Raw genomic sequence first — 21,870 nt, forward strand, 5'->3', positions numbered from 1 at the left:
ATATATATATATATATATATATATATATATATATATATATATATATATATACATATATATATAAATATATATACATATATATATATATATATATATATATATATACATATATATATATATATATATATATATATATATATATATATATATATATATATATATATATATATACCAATAACCAGTGTCATGCATGCTGTATAGGACAAATAAGTCCTTCTAAATTGATTAAATTATTGTAAAAGTATGCACTTTTAATAATACATGTAAAATATCAACAAGGAATTGCAGCGCCGAGGAAAGAATAAAGAAGCTATAATAGTTTACGTCTCATAAAAAACCAACAACAATCAATACATTAGTTTTTTCTATCTGGGTAGGTAATCAGGGTTGATTTAAAACTCTGTGCACGCGCCAATGACCACATATGGTTTATTCGGATGTACTTAAAAACATACATAATAATCTAACATGCTCTTTTTATGAATATTCTACACTACTTTCTATTTCGTGCAAGCAAAGTTTAAAAGAAACATATCTTAGAAACCGAAATAGTTAAGGTATTAATGTAGTGCAATTCTTTTAATGAACGGTAGCGCGAAGTTGTTAATCTCTTGTTAGAGATCTTTCAACTCCGCTGAGAAGCTGTACGATGGTTACACAACCTCGTGTTGTTTCAATAGCTGAAGATTAGCTAAGATTCAGAACGGAAGCATGAATGAATATAAAACACACTAAAGGCGCGCCATGTTACCTACTATTATTGCTTTCGATATAAATCTACCTAATAAAGAGTTGTGATACTTATCGACGCCGAAGTTTCACTCACGATCATCGTGTAATATATCAATAAGTTCTCTTCAAAAAAATAATAAATAATCACGTAAAATCATTTGGCTTAAACAGTTATTTTTAATAGTCTTGTTCAAGATTATCACGTGACGAGTCGCGTATACGTTTGATGTTATCGAAAATATCGAATTTTTTACTTTGATAAATCAATGACATCAAATTATGTTGAATACTCACAAACTTCTCAATTATTGGTTCAGTTGAGTCAATGGCTATTAATTAATACCAGAAACTCAACCAGCGTTTTATAAATGTCATAAATAAAAACAAAATTATGCAGTATTCATAAATTTTTTGGAATATTATTATCTTACTTTAATAAGTGATTGAGTAAAAGTAATTTGGAACAGAAAAACCTTTATCATCAGGCCCTAGATTATACAAATAGTATAAAAACAACAAATGTAAAGCATGTTTTTCATTTATTTTAAAGGAGAGTTAGTTTTATTTAAAAATTGGTTTTATTATGGCAATTATATTTATTTTTTAACATGTTAACACTAAATAGTCGATTCTTGATGATTATTCATTTGTAAATTTATATCTTGAAGGCTGGATATTTTTTTTCGAATTTTCCTTTGGTGATAAACATCGAAAGGGTGTGAATATTTACTTATTATTCGGTAATTAATTATTCAACCTAATGAGTATCTATATAACGAAAATCTGAAAAGTGTGTATGATGTAAGAGTTTCAATGATTTTTGACAGCAATTTATAACGAATATAAAACGATAAGTGGGGGGAATGTGTCGGATTTTGTAACATGACATAAAGCAGGTGATTAAATCCCAGCCCGTTCACTCTTTAGTTGTGCATGCCTGTATGCTGTTCCGAACTGCATGTGTATGGGTTCAGTATACACACACTAGGTAGGCATTGTATTGGTATGCATGTATGGAGCATGTCACGCTTCCGTTGACTTACATTTCATTTCATACTAATAGTTATATAATTGTGTCAATTATTACATTAGCTTTAATCGTTATATCAGACCAGTGATTGTCGAACACAATTCTTCAATATCTACAATATATTGTAACTCAAATCACGCGTTATGTATTACGTTATGGAAAAAAACATGATAGAAAGGTTAAGGTATAAAAGTTTTTTTTTAAACCAAAACTACGTAAAATGGAAACTATTCAATTTTAATCAGAGATATAATACATTCGAACAAACCGATCGTACGAGTGTATATACGAGTATGTATACATATACTCGTATATATTGTGTGCGTATGTGTGTAATCATGCTTTGGAGTGCGGAGGCGTATAAGGACTGAGTCCCTTTTTTTGGCCGGTGCCATATTTTTTTTACTTTAAAAAAATAGATTTTTGAAAAAAACATCAATCTTTTTGTATATGTTCTGATACTATTGCATCCATTTTTATGTGTGAAAGGGTTTCACACGCAATCAAAGGAATAATAACTATTTGAGAATCTGCGTAATAAGGTGTAGTGAAGGCATGTCAACTGTTGCTAATGGCTTCTTATTGAATGAAAATATTATAATTGTGTGTTACAGTGACATACTCATAAAGAAGGAAGTAGCTCATATTAAGCCACAACAATTCCACATACAATAACCACAGTTTACAATCATTTATTATCAACATGACATTGTTATAAAGGTATGAGTGAATCATTCGCGTTGAAGATTTTTTTTTTAAATAAGTCTTTCATTTCATATATGAAATTAGTGAAAAATTTAGTTTTGAAAATTAATTTCATGAATTTAAAGGTTGGGGAAAACTAATGAAATACTGAAATTAATTTCAATGACTATTTTCATTTTGGTTAAAAGGAAAAAATATATTTAGGGATAAAAAAAACGCGCGCTTTTCCAGTGTCAAGATTTCAAAGCAATCGGTAAATAATATAAAAAGATTTGAAAAAATTAACATTTCCATTTTTATTAACTTAAATAACTCATTATGTTATGAACTAATTCTTAATCCTTATTTATTAATATTATTAAAAAATACAGTGAAACATTTTATAATGTTAAATGTAAAATAATTAAAAAGTCAACATTCGAGAACTCATAAATAAAAATATGTCAATTAAACCAAAGCATATTTAATCACTATTAATTTCAAATTGATTAAAAATAGTTTATTATTGATAATAGAAAATAGAATAGCGAAGATAACAGGAAGAGAAGGGAATTATTCTACCCCACAAGCAGTGACGTGGTCAGAGTTTTTAATCAGGGCAGGCAGTAGGGTTAGGTGAGGATAATGCATAGTAGGCACTGATCGTGTTTTTATATGGAACACGAGAAATCCAGAGTCGGCACTGCTTTTCTGCCTATATATTATAGAATGCACGCCTTTGCCCACATAGACCAGATCAGTACTAAAATAGAAGGGAAAAGCTTTGTAGAACAGCTCAAATATAAAGCTATTATTTTTATATCTATTTTTTTAGACATGAGTTACATAATGTTTTAATGTTATAGGAAGCTCTTCCGTAACCATTACTCGATTAATATGAAATATTTTTTCGCTTGACCAATTAAAAAACATATTTTTAAAATATATATTTATTATAAGCACGGGTACTAGCAACGTATTGTGTGGATTAAGATTATAAGAGCGTTTATTATAAAATTTACAGCGGAACTGGTTTTGCAGTAAGAAATGTGCAAACGTTTGCAATCGAAAGCCTGACAACAGCCTTGTATTAAAAATGAGACAAAAAACCAGCAAATTCCTTCGACGTTCATGAATCTCGAGGCCGCCATTCCAAGTGTGCCATTCTATATTATTTTAATGCCATTCAATACAAATGCTAAAATGATAATTGACACTAAACAGAAATGCAAATATATTAATCACGAATTTAAAACGAGGAAAGACTTTTTTTTAAATGTACATTTACTTAATAAAAATGTTAATGCTGTATTATACCTAGTGCCTATTTTGTAAATATTCTGAGAAATGATGTGTATAATATTTGTCAAATAATTTTATTTGTTTTGTCGAATTACCTTTCTAATTATTTTGTAAAAAAATAATTTATGTTGATGTGAAAATAAATCGTATCTCTCATTTAATGCCTTTATTAAGTCAATATTACAGTTTCTTATAAATTTTTAATGCCTAAGCATGAAGATATTTGTTAATATGTAAATATAAAATAAAAATTTCTTAATACATACATTTTTGAGGGAGTGGCCGATATTATTCTGAATATTTTTCACCTTAATTATTATTTTTTCACTAAGCTGTCGTCGAAAACATTTTCATGGCATAATAATGTAATATTATACAATGGCGCAAACTAGTTAATCGGAAGTAAGATTTTTATGTAAATATTGCACTCGTGTGCTGTCTTCTTACGAGCCAAAAGAACAAATACTGCATTGAACGTAGACTTAGTTCGTACGTAATGGAATATTGCGTAACTTTTTTTTTAAATATTCATAGATATATAGCCTATGCAATACATTTATTGACGTCGAAGCAAGAAGGTTATTAAAACATATTTTTTGGGATAAATCCTTGTACAAACACACACATACACAACATGTATATATTCTTTAATTTATATTTGAAGCACTAACTTTGTGATTTTCCATTTTATAATTAAAATGTAACTTTGTTTTAAAATCACAAAAAAAATTATTTTACATAAATGTACATACTTACATATATTCATTCACCAACACTTCGGCCACCATTTCAGAGATATAGAACAATATTTATTTTACACGGTTTAATGTAAAATATTGCTTTAATTTACGGCGACCGTTGAATCCTCGTTCATATTTAAAAAAAATTGTTGTTGAAAACTAAAAATATTTATTTATATTTTTTAACGCATACTTAATGCGAGAAAATATGTTTTGTTATTACTTTAGCTTAGTGTTATATTATTGTAATATTGTGCATATTATAGATAATGTTTAAAAAAGTGAAAACATAACACTGAATAATTATGATTATGCATACTTATGTATTTTTTGTAAAACTTCAAGTTATATTTGTTTTAAGGTATTTTTTTCATGTTTTAAAAGAAACATTGGTGTTTTGTTAAATAACAACATTAAAAATATTTATTGTTAGTTACGCATTGTAATTAATATAATAATATACGACGATTAAGAATTTTTAACGCTTGCCTGACCAATAGGGAAACGTAATTTATAATGAGTTATTTAAATTAATATTAATGAAATATGTTGCAAACGTTTCTTCAATAAAAGTAAATTTACGGAGAAATTTTCGATCCGAAACAAATCGAGCAATAAGTTCTATAACTTCTCGGATTACGTAAGAATGCAGATTCGATTTGAATAATTGTTAATTTTTTTGGTTTTAAACAAATTTATATAATCTCCGTTTTGCGTACGCACTGTACCATTCACGCTGGGTAATATTTTAAAATTCAATTATACTATCGGATTATTATATCATAATAAATATTACTATGCCTATCCACATCAAAGGTCCTTATGGCACCACTGAATCAGAATTATGTGGAATTATTTAGACCTTAAATTATAAAAACCAAATCCTTTAGATACAAAGTAAACATTCCGAGAAAACATGTTTTTAAACTACAAGTACATTTGAAACATACTATTATACCTGCTAAAGCCAGGGACTTATGTTGATTCGTGAAAACAACCCTAAAACTCTTAGGGAACTGGTATTGAAGGAGCTGATGGCTTAGGCCAGGGATTCTCAATTACTCTTTTTCTAAATAACCCCTTCGAGAAACCCAAGTACCTTTTGTAGCCAAAATGATAAAAAATTAAACATTAAGTGTTTTTGATTGTATTACAATTTTATCAATAGTAAAAATCAAATGTTGTTTTTTGTTAGCTCGCTAACTGCAGTCTCGTTCAGCATTGTCATCTTCAATATAAAGATGCTCAATTTTTATTTTTGTCATGTCTGAAAATCTACCATAGTAAAAGTTCGCCGAGAAAAATAGTAGTAACATTTTTTATGCTACTTTGCTAACGGAATAAATATCCTTCAGGTCAACCCAAAAATTAACCGGTGATTGATTGCATTCCAAAACAATTCTTCAGTCTGCTGTTGCATGAGATGTCTATTTATTCGTATAACCTGTTAAGGTACTTGTCATTAATTTTAATAATAAGAAAATGTTTTTCACTGATTACTAAATTTGAAACCTTATTCAAGAGATTTCCGCGCATACCCCTTCAAGCACCCTCGCGTACTCTATGAGATATGCGCGCCACTAATTGGGAAATATTGGTTTTGACAAACTAACCCATGGTACCTACCTATAATTTTTTCTCTATCTCTTAACATTCACCGGACATCTCCGTTTTAGCGCAGTCTTCGTTAGGCGCCACGGCTTCGACCAGTAAATAGCTACCTACCTACCAATGCAATGCAGTGATAGAAAGTTAGGTATAACATCTGTCACGTTTCTATTGGTTCTACTTTTCCCTATTGAAATGTAGGTAAACGAGTGCTAAAGCAAGACTTACTTGTTGGAATTTCTTTTATAAAACTACAGGTCAGTGACTTTGTACTTCAAACAGTTCTGTTTATTTGTAAACACAGACAATAAACGATAGGTACTTCTGTTTTTAAATATAAATTATTACGGAATTCTAAGAGGTACGAAATAATGCGCTGCGCGTTGAACCGAATTCTTTTATTTTAAAATAAGTACTACGTTATATGTACGTAATTTTTTTCTGATCTTTATCCGCGTCTAATGATATAAAGAGCAAATCATTATATTGATGCAATGTTGGCTTGATTGCCAAGTGGCAAGATAATCCCGCGCTTCAGGTACCAGTAAAAATATCAAAATAATTACCACAGTAAACATATAAATAATATTTACCTTGATCCTTCTGGAATAAACCACGGTAGCCGAAATGGTTTGTTAAATAACAAATTTATAAAATACATATAATGAAAACAATGTTACGTTGTTTTTTAGGTAACATATTTATTATACAATATACGAGTACATATATGATTCACTATGAAATATTTATTACTAGCTGATAGTAGTTATCCTTGTGTTTAATTATTGTCGAATAAATAACAACGAAGATAAGTTAATAAAATTAGGACCTCAGTTTATTAAACTCGTTTCATAAAATAAAAGAATAATTCGGGCAAAGCATAAGTATTAATCGATTAAAAAAAAACAATTCTACATATTTAGTGGTTATAATGTATGCAATTATTTACTTGATTTTTTATGTAGCGCATAGCATATTCAAGCAGTATTATATATATTTTTTTATTATTATTCTGGCTATTAAAATTAAAGAACTTGGGACAAAAAACACACATGTCACATAATCCTCCTTTTTTGAGGTATGATAAAATATATGGATAATCAGAAATAATATTTTGATACGTATCGTGGATATTTGAAAATAGGTTTGACATTTCGTGCTCATATTTAAATGTTGGCCTTTCAACGTTTTCATTGCAAAATAGAGAGATATAAATATGTAAAGACTGATTGATTTTTAAAATTAACTTTTGATATTTAAAACACAAGAAAGTCAGTAAATGTAATATAAACAAATATTTATAAATGAACATGAATGTATGAATGATAATAAAAAAAAAATCATTAAATATAAATTTGTAAAATTGTAGCAGAATTTTTTTTGTTTAAGATGGCTTACAACAAGATATAATAGTAGTAGGTATTTGAATAATTTCACAATGAAAAACACTGTTTATTATTCAAAAACAATATTAAAATATGACGTTTATATTGTTTACAGAATGAAGCAATATATTTTTTAAATGTTGATTGTCAAAATTAGTTTCAGTAGGATTATATTTATATTCGTGAGTTGGCTGTACGATTCAAATAAATACGAGTACATGCGTTGAGATACGAATCCGCTTTGGAGATTGATCTGAGAAAATATCACTGAAATTTTTATACCGAAAAGGTGTTTGCTTCGTAATATAGATATATTTATAATATACATATATACCTAAATAAACTTGTAATAATTCATTTAGATTCGAAGTTATATTGATTGTGAAAAAAAATATTGATAAATGACGACCGCGAATGTCTAATAAATGCTATTGTTACATTACACCACGTATCTGTATGATGACTGCCTGTGATATAATTTGTGTAATTATAAAACCAATTTATTACTATCAGCGCTTGAATATTTTTTTTCTAGAATGTTGACCTTCTTAATGTCACTAACTAATGGCGTAACGCGTAATGATGCCGGATCTCCGTTACATCAGAGCTATACAGATAGAACAACAATACACGGTAAGGTACTACTAGTTTTCGCGAAGGAAATATTTCATCGTACTGAAATGTATAAACCGGTCCAAGAGCGGATAAATAACCTTTGAAATTCTAGATATTTTGCACCATTTTAAAGGTGAACAACGAAGCATGAAAGAAAAATCTAGAAGCTGCCTACCATTAGGATGGATTTATTTACATGCCAATCTTTTTTTAGGAATATAAACTTGAAAAGGTCAAATACGAAAAATTCTTTTTGTAGGGACTTCACATCATTTATGTATATGTTTAAGGTCAAATTCAAGAATTATGGGTTAATAAAAATGAGAATCAAGCTGTGACAGCCTAGAATATTAATCTTCATACCTTAAAACCCGGGCCCGCGATGCGACGCTAGAATGAAGTCATAAACCAACTTTGACCATCTTCTTGAATATCTTAATAATTTATATTGTTTATATCTTCTTGGTAATGTTATCGGTTCACGATGATCCTAAATGATTAGGCAATATAAAAAAACCTCTCAATTAACACTCTTAAAATATCTATTTAATGGCTAAGAGGATAAGGTTTATTTGATTTTTAATTTTTTTATTTACTTTATTATAACATAAATAAAATTAAAGTACGGTTACGACTATTTACGAATAAATATTAGAGGGGATTTAACATACATACTACTTAAATAATATCAGCCCTCACAACAGCTCTGACCTATTATTTTGTAAATAGTGATTAAATAAATAAATAATACATACAGATTTAGTTGTTAATGGAAAGCACACAAAAACCCATACTTATAAATAATAATTTTTCGTTATCGTTACGTTGCAGTAAACATAATATTATAAAAAAGCTACCAATATAAATGATATTGGAACCGCAATATTTATAATAATTCCGATTGAGATATGTCCAGTTGGTGAAGCGGTAACAGCAAAAACTATTTTCCACAAAATTCTCATAACTTGAGGAACTTATTTTTTTATGTGGTAAGTATATTTACTGTCCACTTAGGAAGCACGTTTAGTTTTTTCTTTCATTAATTTAGTTATTCATATTTATTTGTAAATATTTTCTTATTTTGTAAAATGTAATAATTAAATGCAAATACAAAAAATTATGTATTGATAAAAATAAGTAACAATGAGTTTTATTACAAATACTAGTCACCCGAATGTTATAAAGAAAAAAGTGAATTAATGAATCCATGATAATTTCTATACAATGAAACAAAAAAGAAATGAAAATTTTCGTTAATATTAAAATAATATTATAAATGAACATAAAATTTCACAAGTGTCAGCGATAACATTACATCTCGTCATTGAAGAAAAAAATATTCGTCACTGGAAAAACTAATACTTTTAAAATATTTTTTGAATAAAGGATATCTAAAACAATACATATTTCAGTAAAAAGTTGCGTCGTGAAGACAGAATTCTTAATATTGACACGAAAAAAGTGGCCGGGAATTGTCAGGCGGTGGATAAACAACGTCTACTCGGCAGCATCCAATTATGTCAATGTGCTGATTATGCAATTAATAATGTCGTTATTAGTCGTGACCACCATGTGACACATAATACTTAGCTATTATTGCCCAACTTCTTTACTTTTTGTAATCCAAACACGCGCTTGGAAATGACAAAGTTTGGACTGTTACGGTTTACGTTCACATATTATTATATCTTTGTCATTTAAAATTTATGACTCCATCTGTTGCAGGGGCGGCGTCGATATATAAAGGCAGAGTGATTACATATTTCCAAACAATTCACTTCTGTATGTAGGTACTCGGCTACAGGACGTTTGGAAACATTACACTTGAATGCTATTGTTACTCCTTCTGGAGTCAAACTTTATGGGTTGTTTGGACAATTATTAGGGTATAAAAATAAAATAAAATGTGTTAACCCCCTTAAAGAAGGTTTGTGATTTATATAAAACTGATTAATATTTCGTCTTAAGTGAAATGTTTGTGAGAAATATTAAATTGTAAAATGGGCTTACCGTTCGACCTCTCTTTAAATGGGGTACCATATGTCGATTATCTTTGATTTCACTAATAGCACTTTCCTGGGTATTATAGATAAGGTTGTATGAAACTATTCATAGTTGTCTTGTTTTCAATTGCCGGCAGCATTTTCCCTTCATCACTGGATTGTAATGAGTCATTCTGAAGATTTGTGGTTTAGTCGCCAACCTATAAAGAAATTGGGAATGTAGTAAAATGTTATTAATTTTTTACACAAATAATTTTGCATAAATGGCATCAAATGACGTAAATATAATTTTTCAAATACAGTCAAATTTAAAATGTAATAAAATTATATATATGTTTCATGTACGCTCATGTGTTCGAACAAATAAATTATTTTTAAAAAACGTAAAAAATATTCGGCAATAATCGGCATAACATTAAATTTATGCTAAAACTAGTTTAACCAGTAGAAGGATTAAAGCTTCGGTGATATAATAATATACAAATGGTAGAAAATTATGTAAAAGGATTTCACGTGTGAAAAATATAGGACGTTTAAATATTGATAATGAAGGAAAGGACAGTATTATTTAAATTAGAAGAATATATTTCAGGGGAAAATACATAATCGAAAAAATGATTTACTGATTTCAAAATAAAGGTAACATTGTTATAAATTCAAAGAAAAATCTATTCCAAAAGCGGAAACCTCATTAACTCATTCTAAATTTCAACAACATATAAACCATTTGTCAGTCATTTATTGCGAATATCTTAGTACCTAACTCTTCAACTGAATAATTTTAATTTTGTTTCTAACACCTTGGTTTATGTATTGGTTTGTTTAAAATTGCTTTCTTAAACATCATTTTAATTATATTTTTAACAGATTGTAATTACGGTTTAAAAAAATACACACACACAGTTTTTGGCAAAGACGTTTTTTGCAATTTCAAATAATGCATATTTGATCTGGTAACACAACAATGAATTATACCATAATATACTATTATAAAAAACTGGTCAAGGGTCGAATTTTGTCAATAGCGCCTTTGTAAGTTTATGACAACATTTACACAAATAAAAAAATATTTTACCTTGCCCGTCAAACATAAATATCGGTAATTATAAAAATGAAAATAAAACGTCGACAGTCATGAATGTTCAATCTTGTGTTCACGTGTAGTTTCAGTCATTGGAATTTCTAAACGAATGATTACCATGAAATTGAACTATTTCGCTGCGATTCAAATGAAATTCGTTGAACTTGTCGTTAGATTCGCTGGAAAGGAATTATAATATAATTTGGGATATATTTTTTTCTAAATGCGATATTAAGGGTCATGGTTTTGACCTGGATTAGAATAAAAAATCTAATGATATTCCGGGACACAACGTTTTATTGTATATGACCAACAAGTGGATTGACATCTCAGATGCAAGAAACATTTAGAAAATGTTCAAATATTGAATACATTACATTTCTTCATTGAATTAATGGATTTACAAGTGTGAAAGTAAAAAAAATATAGTTACAATTATGTATATAATATATTAGATATTTTCATATCGATTTTTATTATTTGGTTATCTAGATTTACGTCTCTTGGAGAATAAATTACGTAAAAAATTTATCCATTGGTATATAAATGAGATAAAAAAAAGACAATTTACAACAAAATATATAAATTATGCAATACTGCTCAGCTCATTATTAAAACCACATAAAATAATTAATAATAATTTTAAATTTGTGTGGGTTTGATGGAATGAAATGCATTTCTCGAAAACAGTAGACTTTTTCATCATACAACATAAGTGGCTTAGATTCCAATTATTTTTCCACATTTTAAGAACAAAATAGAGATTATTGCTTGTCATATTGCGTGTCAAATAACTACCAAGTATTAATTAGGTCTTTTTTTTTTTTTTTAAATAAAACCCGATATAATTAAAAAATAAATGTTTGTTTAGGGGAAACGTGAAAACAACAATGTAATAATGTCCATTAATTATCTAGTAATAATTGTAAATATTTGTTTCTAGTCGTTTTAGCATATTAAAAAATAATATGTTATTGATATTACGAAACAATTAAGGACGTCATATTTTTATAAATACGTACATCAATAAACACCGAAGATTGTTTAACTTCCATTCCTTGATAATGTCAAGGTTGCTGTCAATAGTCAACTTTCATAGTCCAGCGGTCACGTGAGCGGCACTAATGGCCGCTAGCGACTGCGGTACTAACTTCATCTAATGGACTGGACTATCCGTTACATGATAGACTTATACACCTCGTTTATCCTAAATCTGGATCCAAGAAAGATCATTGACTGGTAGATCACATGTTCGCTATTTTGATTCTTTGACTGATGTCGACGAAGCATGCTAGAATTTACACTGAGACTGACAAATAATTCGCATAATCTTATTGGATTTATTTACTCATTCGTACATCTAAAAACTCGATGACGGAACACAAGATATGAATTTTTCTTAGATTAATCGGTATTTCTAGGTCAACACAACTATTCAAAGTACTCTTGTGAAATAATTTTTAAAAATGTGTAAAAAACAATGTATGTTTAAAGCTAGTTATGAAGAAAAATACATTACATCATGCAAAATATATCTGTTTTAAAAACATGTATATTTATTACTTGATGGAAAATATTGAATTATAATTTAAATTATATACACCTACACGTGCAAATTAAAAATAAAAATTATGTACGAAGAAGTTCTAGATTGTGTTGATACTAAATAATTTAATTTATTTCATAATGTATTAATTTGAACAAAATAAATCAATCAAATTATAATTTCAGTAACAATCATTACATCAAAATAATAAAATAAATAATTTGTTTAAACTTTCAATTTCACTTGGTAAATACCACTATTTTTAAAAATCATTTATGAATACGTGTTTCGATGCATTCCACATCATTTTAAAACGAAGTTTGAAAATAATGTGGAAAATTAATTTATTTTTAGATAAAGTCGTATTTAAGTGAAATTCATATTAAAAATTTCTAATACCTTAAAGTGACTGTCGAATCAATAAATTAAATTGAACTGTTTGTATTAAATGCATTGCGAATGCGTAATTTTTTTACAGATCATTTTTGGTTAAGTTTACTGATGGTTAGTGAATAAAATCGCCACCGATGTCTCACTGCCATCTAGATTAGGTTTTAAAACAGGTAGTTATACATTTTTTTAGATCAAAAGTATCGTACTTTAATTTTAAAAAATGAGTATTTTATTTCGCGTAATCGTTTCTTATTAATATATATTAAACGTATCGACACACAAAAAGTTATAGAAAGCTTAGGAAGTACGTGTGTATCTGATATAAAAATGGAAAATTATGAATATTTTAACGTACATTCACATTGGTTATGATGTATGAAGAGATTAATTTATGAATTTGAATTGTTCGCTCAAATTATTTAATTCTTACATGATTTGCACAAATTTTACAATTATGTGAATAAATAATTAAAAGTACATCGGTTAATAACTTTCAGATATTTATATTGCTAATTAAAATAAAATCGATTACCGATTTTAAAATGATTATGGAATTTGATATATTCATAAATGAAAGTGTTTGAGATGGCAACTGGCAATGTTTTTATAACGATTCACCGTAACCTTGAAACTTTTCCATTTTTATTAAATCACAGGGATAAAAAATTGAACTCTCATCTTTAAAGGCCGAAATTTAAGATCACGTTTCTTGAGGTTATCTAGTTTTGTGCCATTTAGAAAAAAATAATACTAGAATTTCGAGTGATTAAATTTGTTTTACGAATGGCCTTTATTTTGAAATAAAAATTGAAAAGAATTAGAAATTTAACTAACAATATTCGAATATTTGATTTAACCCCCGACGGTTTATTTGATTTAACTCTCTAAAGGTCGAAATTAAATTTCATATGACGATTCGTTTTACTTAACTTGTGGGAAAAGGGAATTGTCGCAGTACTTACGCATTGAAGATATTTATTTCTTGACTACGGTACGTCTGCTTAAAACAGTACACAGTGCTGTCTTGTACATATTCCATGGTGCCGTCAAAATATTAACATTTCGTATAAATAAACTTTTAACTCTAATTATTAATTTATTTGTTGTATTTAAAATGTCATAATTTATATGTTTGCATGTTTAGATTCATTTTCGACCCCTGACCTGTTTTAAAATGGAAAAAGTGAAACGTATAAAAATTAGCAGCTCTGAACATAGCTTTCTGGGTAACGTTTGATGTATGTAAGTTAAAATTTTCTCGTTATGTTAAAATTCAATCAACCAATATACATCATTCAGGAATTCATATGTGTAACTCTTTTTGAATACTGTCATAATTTGGCTTTTTCACTTTTCATCCTTCCCAAATCATCTAAAAAATGTTTTGTGGTATAAACCTACATATATAAACGAATCATTTGACTCCTTCGATACAGTTGTCCTGACTTTACATAATTTCATTCAAATAAAATCTATCACCTATATAAATTCATAATTAAAAGGAATTTATTTATTTTCTTACATACGTAACTAGATAGAAAGTGAACGTTGTAAAGTAGTTATTAAGGCTATGCAGCATTTACGTTTATATAGTAATGTTGACAGTGTCGATAATTAATCGCACGCCGAAGCAGATAGCTGCAACCTTGACATTTGTTGGAATTCCAGAACCTAGACAATTATCTACCTTTCTATTTACATTTAACACAGTAACCTTAGGAACTCTCGATATCTAGTTAATGAGGAAAAAAAAACTAAGCAACAACTTTCAATTTTCAATTACATATTACTGTATGCTTATTTAACGAACGCTACGTGATACTGGTGAACAATTTAGTTTTGGATAGTTTAATGCCGAGTATATTATACAATTCGTTTCATTATTTCCGTTCTAAATTACACCAAGGGTCACTCACTATCTTGCATTGATGCTGAGCATCTTGATCGTTAAATACAAAAACTAAACCACGGTTTAATAACTGTTGTACGATAGATGAAAAAATTCTTAAGACACGAATCAATTTCGTGGGAAGGAATTCTATGTTCATTCATCACGAAATTGCTGCACCTCTGTTGAGATATCTATGATATCGTAGTCGTACAGGAGAAAGTGACCAACTCACAAAACGTAAAATGTTCAGGAGGGCCATTTAAGTCACTTTTGCTTAGCAAGAAAATAAACAACAATGCCGTTAGTAATTTCAACAAGTCAATATATTATACTTCCAAGTTTAAAATCCTTTGGAATATTTCCAGGACAAAATTAAGCTAGTAAGATATCAAATAGTCAGTGATTATGTTTTTGTAAATAAATGCACTTGGTCACTTTCTCCTGTATGACTACGATATATCTAGATAATAATCTCTTTCGGTATTAAATCGAGTATTTGTGAGTCCAAATATTCAAACACAACCATCATATTGTTAGCTTTTTCATACACTTATTGTATTGTGTATAGTGAAAAAGTAGCCCCGTTTGCGTTCATATACGTACATTTTAAGTACATGTGTTACAGAGGGATTGTAAATTACAAGTTTTTTTTTTCATTAGATGTAGTTATGATACAGGGGATGAGGATCAGTCTAATCAATCTTTTGTATCAATTTTCTGTTACAAAATAAAATTTTAAAGGATTTGTAAATATGTTTGAATGAAATAATGAGCAAACCTACTATTTATTAATGACGAAAAATCTAAAAAGCAAATATATTGACATCCCAATAAAAATCGTCAACAGGTATATTTTCGAGTTTCATTTTATTTGTATTTAAATTTAGGTATTATATTTTTCGTTATATTATACTGAAAAGGTGAACTAGTAATATTTTATGTTTTCAAAAATGACATAATTCTACATCTATTTTAAAACCAACCCAAAAACAAACACCAATCAAACAAGGCAATTAAAAATTATGGTTCCATTAATCAAAATGTTAGACTCTTAATTCTTTTCTCATGGCATAATGATTCTTAAAGCATTATGCCATGATGAGAGTAGTGGAGATTCTGTAGCAAATCCTACAATTTTTTTCTCTTTTAAAACCCTTATGATTACTCAATGGTGCATAGAGCACTGCAACGTATAGAAGTAGTGTTATCTTGATCGTTAAATACATGTAGTAACGATGATCACTCTGTTCTTCAGGAACCAGTTCAGGGTAATATTTTATAAATATATATTTGAGAATAAATATAAATATAAAATCAATTAAAATTATTTTGACCCCCTTGGTAATCAAACGTAAGACCAAAGAGCCGTGCAATAAAACGTGTAAACTAAATGGTTTTATAAAACTTCTAATAAAATATAATGAATATTTAGTGCAATAAAAAACGTTCATTCAAAGAAATTACATTTTTTTTTGAAATTTGACATAAAATTAAATTAAGCATGTTATTTTCATTTTATTGATTAAATAAGAAAAGTTTGTCTGTAATTTCAAACAGGAAAATCAAATCGCGTAATATTTTAATGCCCATTCATATTTGAATACTGTAGTGTAATGTTTGCTTTTGCAACGGTAATAAAGTTTAATTTGATGGTTGTTTTCCCTCATAAAATTAAATTAATAATGTATTGTTTGATGTAATTAATGTGGAACAGATTATAAATATCAATTACTACCGAAAATATAAAATGCTGCTCATTGGTGTTATAGAGATACTGACTATTACATCTTGTGATGCACAGAAAGTAATATATGAGAATATGAGCACATTGCTAACTCTGTGCACCATTACGGATGAGGGGAAAATTAAATAAAAACTAGGTACTTATTGTATTAATACTTCACTAATTCCTCAACTGATGGCATAACAATCGATCATACTTCACCAATATATAGAAAACCTTACCGGTAAGGTGAAGGATCTAGGACCATTGCATATACTCGTACATTTACAGGTTTTAAGAATTAATGCAATATGGGTGTTTAATAAAAGACAGAAGGGTGAACTTTACACAAGTGTATAAAGTAATCGTTTAAGCCAGCCGAATGCCAGATCGTAAGCCCAGGGATGCTCAGACTTCCTCTTTCATAAAAAGGGACGAATGGTGTACCTTTCATGGCTATTTATTTGAGTTTACCTTTAACTGGTTCCATGTTCTCAAACGCTGGGCTTATTTCGACCATATAAACACCGCACATAACGGTCACTCCTTTCAAGTACGTCATAAATCAAAAATCGTCAATTTTCAGTTGTGCATGTTTTCGAAATGCCCAGAAAATTACTATATCTCAGCAAAAGAGGCATATTTTTAACTTAATATTTACCCGCTACAGGGCAGAAAGTGTTGTGTTTGCAATTTTAAGAAAAGGTATTGCTTAATTATTTTTTCAAATGGAGAAAAAACCTTCAGGTTTTATCTAAAAATATCTGTTGCACAGTAAAAAATTCAGTAAGTGGCTTGATATTTATTTTTAAAACATTGTATTATATTTTTAAACTTTAAAAACGTTCTTCTGAAAAATCAAGTTTTTTGAATTATGACGTTCTTGAAAGGAGTGAGCGATAAGCACGTGTAGCACTGAAATGAATACCTAATGAAGCAAGTATTTAATTAGTCACTCTGACATCCATCATCAAATATTTATTAATATAGCACTACTTTAACGAAAAAAAGATTTTCTGGGATATAAAGAAAACTGTTAAACTTTTTTTGTACTTTATATTTAATTTAAAAATGGTTTTGATCAATAAATACAAAAATCTTGCTACTTTATATCTTAAAACTTATATTTGTTAAATTACTATTGTTCTTTCGATGATAAAGGAAATGTTATCTTTTAGTCGTTTTAGCGATTTAAAAAATATATATATAATATTATAACATATACATACATACATACAATAAATGAAATGTCATTAAACAGGTTTATAAAACATCAAACAAAGACCGTGTCATACAGGTTACCAGACGTTATTGACGTTTCTCTTCTAGTATGGTATTATTAAAATATGTAGATGTAGATGGATTCTAACCACCTACACATCGTATAAGTATTTTTTTACACAACTTTTTTCTTGTATATTTTTCACCAAATTTCTCTCTGAGAGGTACGCTTTGATTATAGCTGTAATATGTATAAATTCATTTGAATAACATTGTTTTTCTTTAAATTTACATGAGCCTATATCAAAATATTTTTATATCCGATAATATTGTTTTGTATTTTAACTTGTAATAAAGTGAATTTGAACCCGAACCTCACTGGGTGTGCACAAATGTAATATTTATTTTAAGTTAGGAATGATTTAAACGATAAATAATAACTTAAAAAAATGTTTCGTGAGATGGCGCTGTACTGTTTTAAAACAAAAACATATATTTCTTATTTTTTTATTTCTAATAATTTTGGTGGCGGTAGATATCCAACAACATATTATAATACGGATTTTTTGTCGCTCATTTTTTAAAGCATTGTAAAGCTGTTTTTTTTAAATAGAAAAAAACAACTTAAGTTTACTAAAATTAATTTAACAAAATGTTATACCGGCACCATCGTTTTTATTTGACACGTTGATTTTGTTTTCGTTTAATCGTTTTGACTGGACTGCTTGAAACTCGTACCTATGTAATATTATGTGTAAAAGCTCTTCCTTGTTAGATATCATGCGAATTACTTTCAATATCCCCTAATTTTTGTATTCCGGACTGGTCCTATATAAAATTATACGTACGTAGGTACTAGATATGTAAATAAGAGATCAAACTCGTTGGATAGATAAAAAAGTAAAGCAACAATGCTGACGTGTGTCAACTAAACTTATTTTTACTGTTCATTATATATAGATTCAAAGTGTGAATGTCCTTGAGGACTTTCATTATTATTACGTACTGATTTATATCACAATCTACTTAAAGCGGAAGTTAACATGGTTTAAAAAAACTTGTGTATGTAAGAAGTACACTAAATCATTTCGGTAAACAATCTAATGTCATATGTATTTATCATAGTTTTTTTGTATATTAAATTAATAGGACTGTAAATTACATGATCATACGTTTAATGTCAACATAATTTTATAATACTACCAAGGACGAGTGAAAGGAGACGGAATCAAGGAAGTGCGGGGTACGAAGATAAATCGGTAGACGTTACTAACTTGGATATATTGTACAATTTAAATCTTTGTTTCTTAGTGAAACATCCAATGACTCATTTATTTTAATTTGTAATAAATAGTATTCTGACAGTAAGCTGGTATTAATAAATATATGATTTTATAATCAGGATATTATTATTATATAATTATTTACAGAAAATGGGCTATATTTTTTAGTTGCTAGCATTTTTCTAGTTGCAAGATACAAAATTTCTTTCATACAAGATACAAAAAGTATTAATATAAGCATTTTCTATGGATCTTCTACATTACTTCAATAAGCAAAAAGACAAATTAATTCGCAATATTAACATTTGTTTCAAAATAAATAAATCTCTAAAAAACATTGGAAATGATATGAAGAAAATAAGCTTCATTGTGTTAAATAATAAAATTGAAGTAATAATTATGATGAAATGAATTGAAGTAGAAAGTTTAAATGGCACGTAATTATATTTCGTATTATTTTGTACGACGTGAAACCTTTACCGATTCATGAAAACAAAAGGATTTCTTTCTCTTCAAAAAGACGTGCAAATTCAAAATTTTTTTATTGCTTTCAGTTCGATTGCTTTATAAAATTTTAAAATAAGTAAATACGCTTTATGTTTTAATAAAAATAAAAGTTAAACAAATAATTTTTAGTTAAATACAGACCTTTTTCGTTTAGAACATTCCTTTGATGGTTTCAGTCACTGGTATCCATAAATTTAGCGTTGAAACACTTTAATGAATATGAATAGAAACCAACTCAGTAAATTTTACACTCTAATAACACATTATTTATGCAATAATAATTATACTGCAACAGATAGGCCGCGATATCGGTGAACGAACAAATTCCTTTTCGAAATGAAATTCCACCTGTTACGCGATCTATTATTGCGAGACTGTTATCTAAGTAGTGTGAGCTGACGGTTCGAGTATTTGGTGAAACGTTTTCATGAATGTTATCAATAAGTTGTTATAATCATGTGAAATAGACACCAACGCGCGCTGAAACTCAATGTAACACGAAACCCGCAGCAGCGTCAGTACGCGACGGAGCGTATGACAAAACTGAACTGGCTGTCTTATTAAAAAGTTACTTTTACTCCGCAATACTCAGTAAATAAGTAGGCAAAACAAACTCGATTATACAGGGTGATCATTCGGTATACGATTACGCACATTATGGGTGATGCCTATAAAAATAATATATTTCATATGATGAACATTTGCAAACAAAAGCCTTTCTCATAGAAAATTAAAGATACCTATGTGACATAAAAAACTAAGATATATGTATTAATCATTCAACATTCCCAAATAATGTATAAATGATATGTAATGGCCATGATTTTTTTCATTGTATGCCAAATTTTTACTTAAAAAATTCTAAAATACAGGATTGTTATTCCACGTATTCTTAAAGGAGTATTTTCATTTAAAGCCAGATAGTTTATATGTGATCCGAACGTCTTTAATGAAATTTCGAATACAAAAAACGCTCTCCAGACTTCACGTAAAAATTATTTATTTAAAGGAACTATAAATGATTAAACTTTACAAAACTAAGCAACTTTGTTTTAACCACTTTTATTATTAGTACACTTTAACCAACCGGTTTCGACAAGAACCTTGTCATCATCAGGTAAGAGAATGTAATTAACTATGAGTATTTTAATGTTTTGAAATTTCATAAACCCTGATAATGACAAGGTTCTTGTCGAAACCGGTTGGTTAAAATGTTCTAATAATAAAAGGGTTAAAACAAAGTTGTTTAATTTTATAAAGATTATAAAATGTGCCACACAGGATCTGCGAAAAACATTCAAGATATATAAATGATTAAATTAAATGGCAAAAAACGACTGAAAAAGAAATTCGGACCACCCATTCATAAACATGTGTAAATAAATTTTACTTTACATCTGGAATTTTATTTCAATCGGCTTTGGTATTTCAAACCTGTTGTCGATTCGTATTGTTAGGATGTTAATGTAACAGATAAAAAATGAAACGGGTATTGGTATTTCTGCTGGAGAACCACGTAAAGATAAATGGTTTAATTTGTCAATGTACAAAGATAATTACACGTATATTCGTCTTCATTTGACTTATCATTTATAGAAAACGGATTCATTATAGATCTTCTGAACGATCATGAAATTTCAGTAAAAGCTTTCACTGAAAAAATAATGTGTATAATGTTTGTCTACTCTTATTTGGAATATCGTAATAAATACACAATGAAAGTTAAAATCATGAGGTATATGTATAAGTGAGTACACACTTGTAATTATCGGATTTAGTATCAGAGAACAAAATAACCATCCGTAAAAATATTGTCATTTGAGATGTTTCCAGTAAAAACTCAATGGATATTCATGCTCATTTGGAAACAACCAAAACATCTTTTTATCTGTAATTTTTGCACAGTTAAAAGTAAAATATCATTGGCGTAGTATTTCTGATGATCAAATGAAATTCGTTTGAACACTTCGTATCTAAATTTATCTAGGTTTTAGTTTTTGAAGTACTTGGCATTCTATTTTTAATATTATAACTACACACGTATTTTTATTTCTTAAAAACATAACTAAATATAACTTTTTTATGAATTCTCATTTTTTGTACCTTTAAACCTTTCTGTTTCAAAG

At 28.3% G+C, this 21,870-nt stretch overlaps 1 protein-coding gene and 1 long non-coding RNA gene across 2 annotated transcripts in view; one reads left to right on the plus strand and one right to left on the minus strand.

Moving 5' to 3' along the window:
- LOC148299468 (uncharacterized) overlaps positions 1–20,294 on the minus strand; it is a 55,807-nt gene extending 35,513 nt beyond the window's left edge. Inside the window, exons 1-2 of the mRNA XM_088276054.1 lie at positions 19,886–20,294; positions 10,107–10,299 (exon numbers count right to left, since the gene is read on the minus strand). Of these exons, the coding sequence (XP_088132180.1) occupies positions 10,107–10,136 (30 nt within the window). The 5' untranslated portion in view covers positions 10,137–10,299; positions 19,886–20,294. The remainder of the gene's footprint in view (positions 1–10,106; positions 10,300–19,885) is intronic.
- On the plus strand, positions 6,526–9,923 carry LOC148299469 (uncharacterized). Its single transcript, XR_015839075.1, has 4 exons — positions 6,526–6,634; positions 8,017–8,114; positions 8,387–9,085; positions 9,822–9,923. It is a non-coding gene; the product is annotated as an uncharacterized LOC148299469 (long non-coding RNA).
- Positions 20,295–21,870: the final 1,576 nt, after the last annotated feature.

This window comes from Brachycentrus maculatus, unplaced genomic scaffold (genome assembly GCF_059751285.1).
Source record: "Brachycentrus maculatus isolate JH-2025_06_01 unplaced genomic scaffold, ASM5975128v1 h1tg001131l, whole genome shotgun sequence".
NCBI lineage: Eukaryota > Metazoa > Arthropoda > Insecta > Trichoptera > Brachycentridae > Brachycentrus > Brachycentrus maculatus.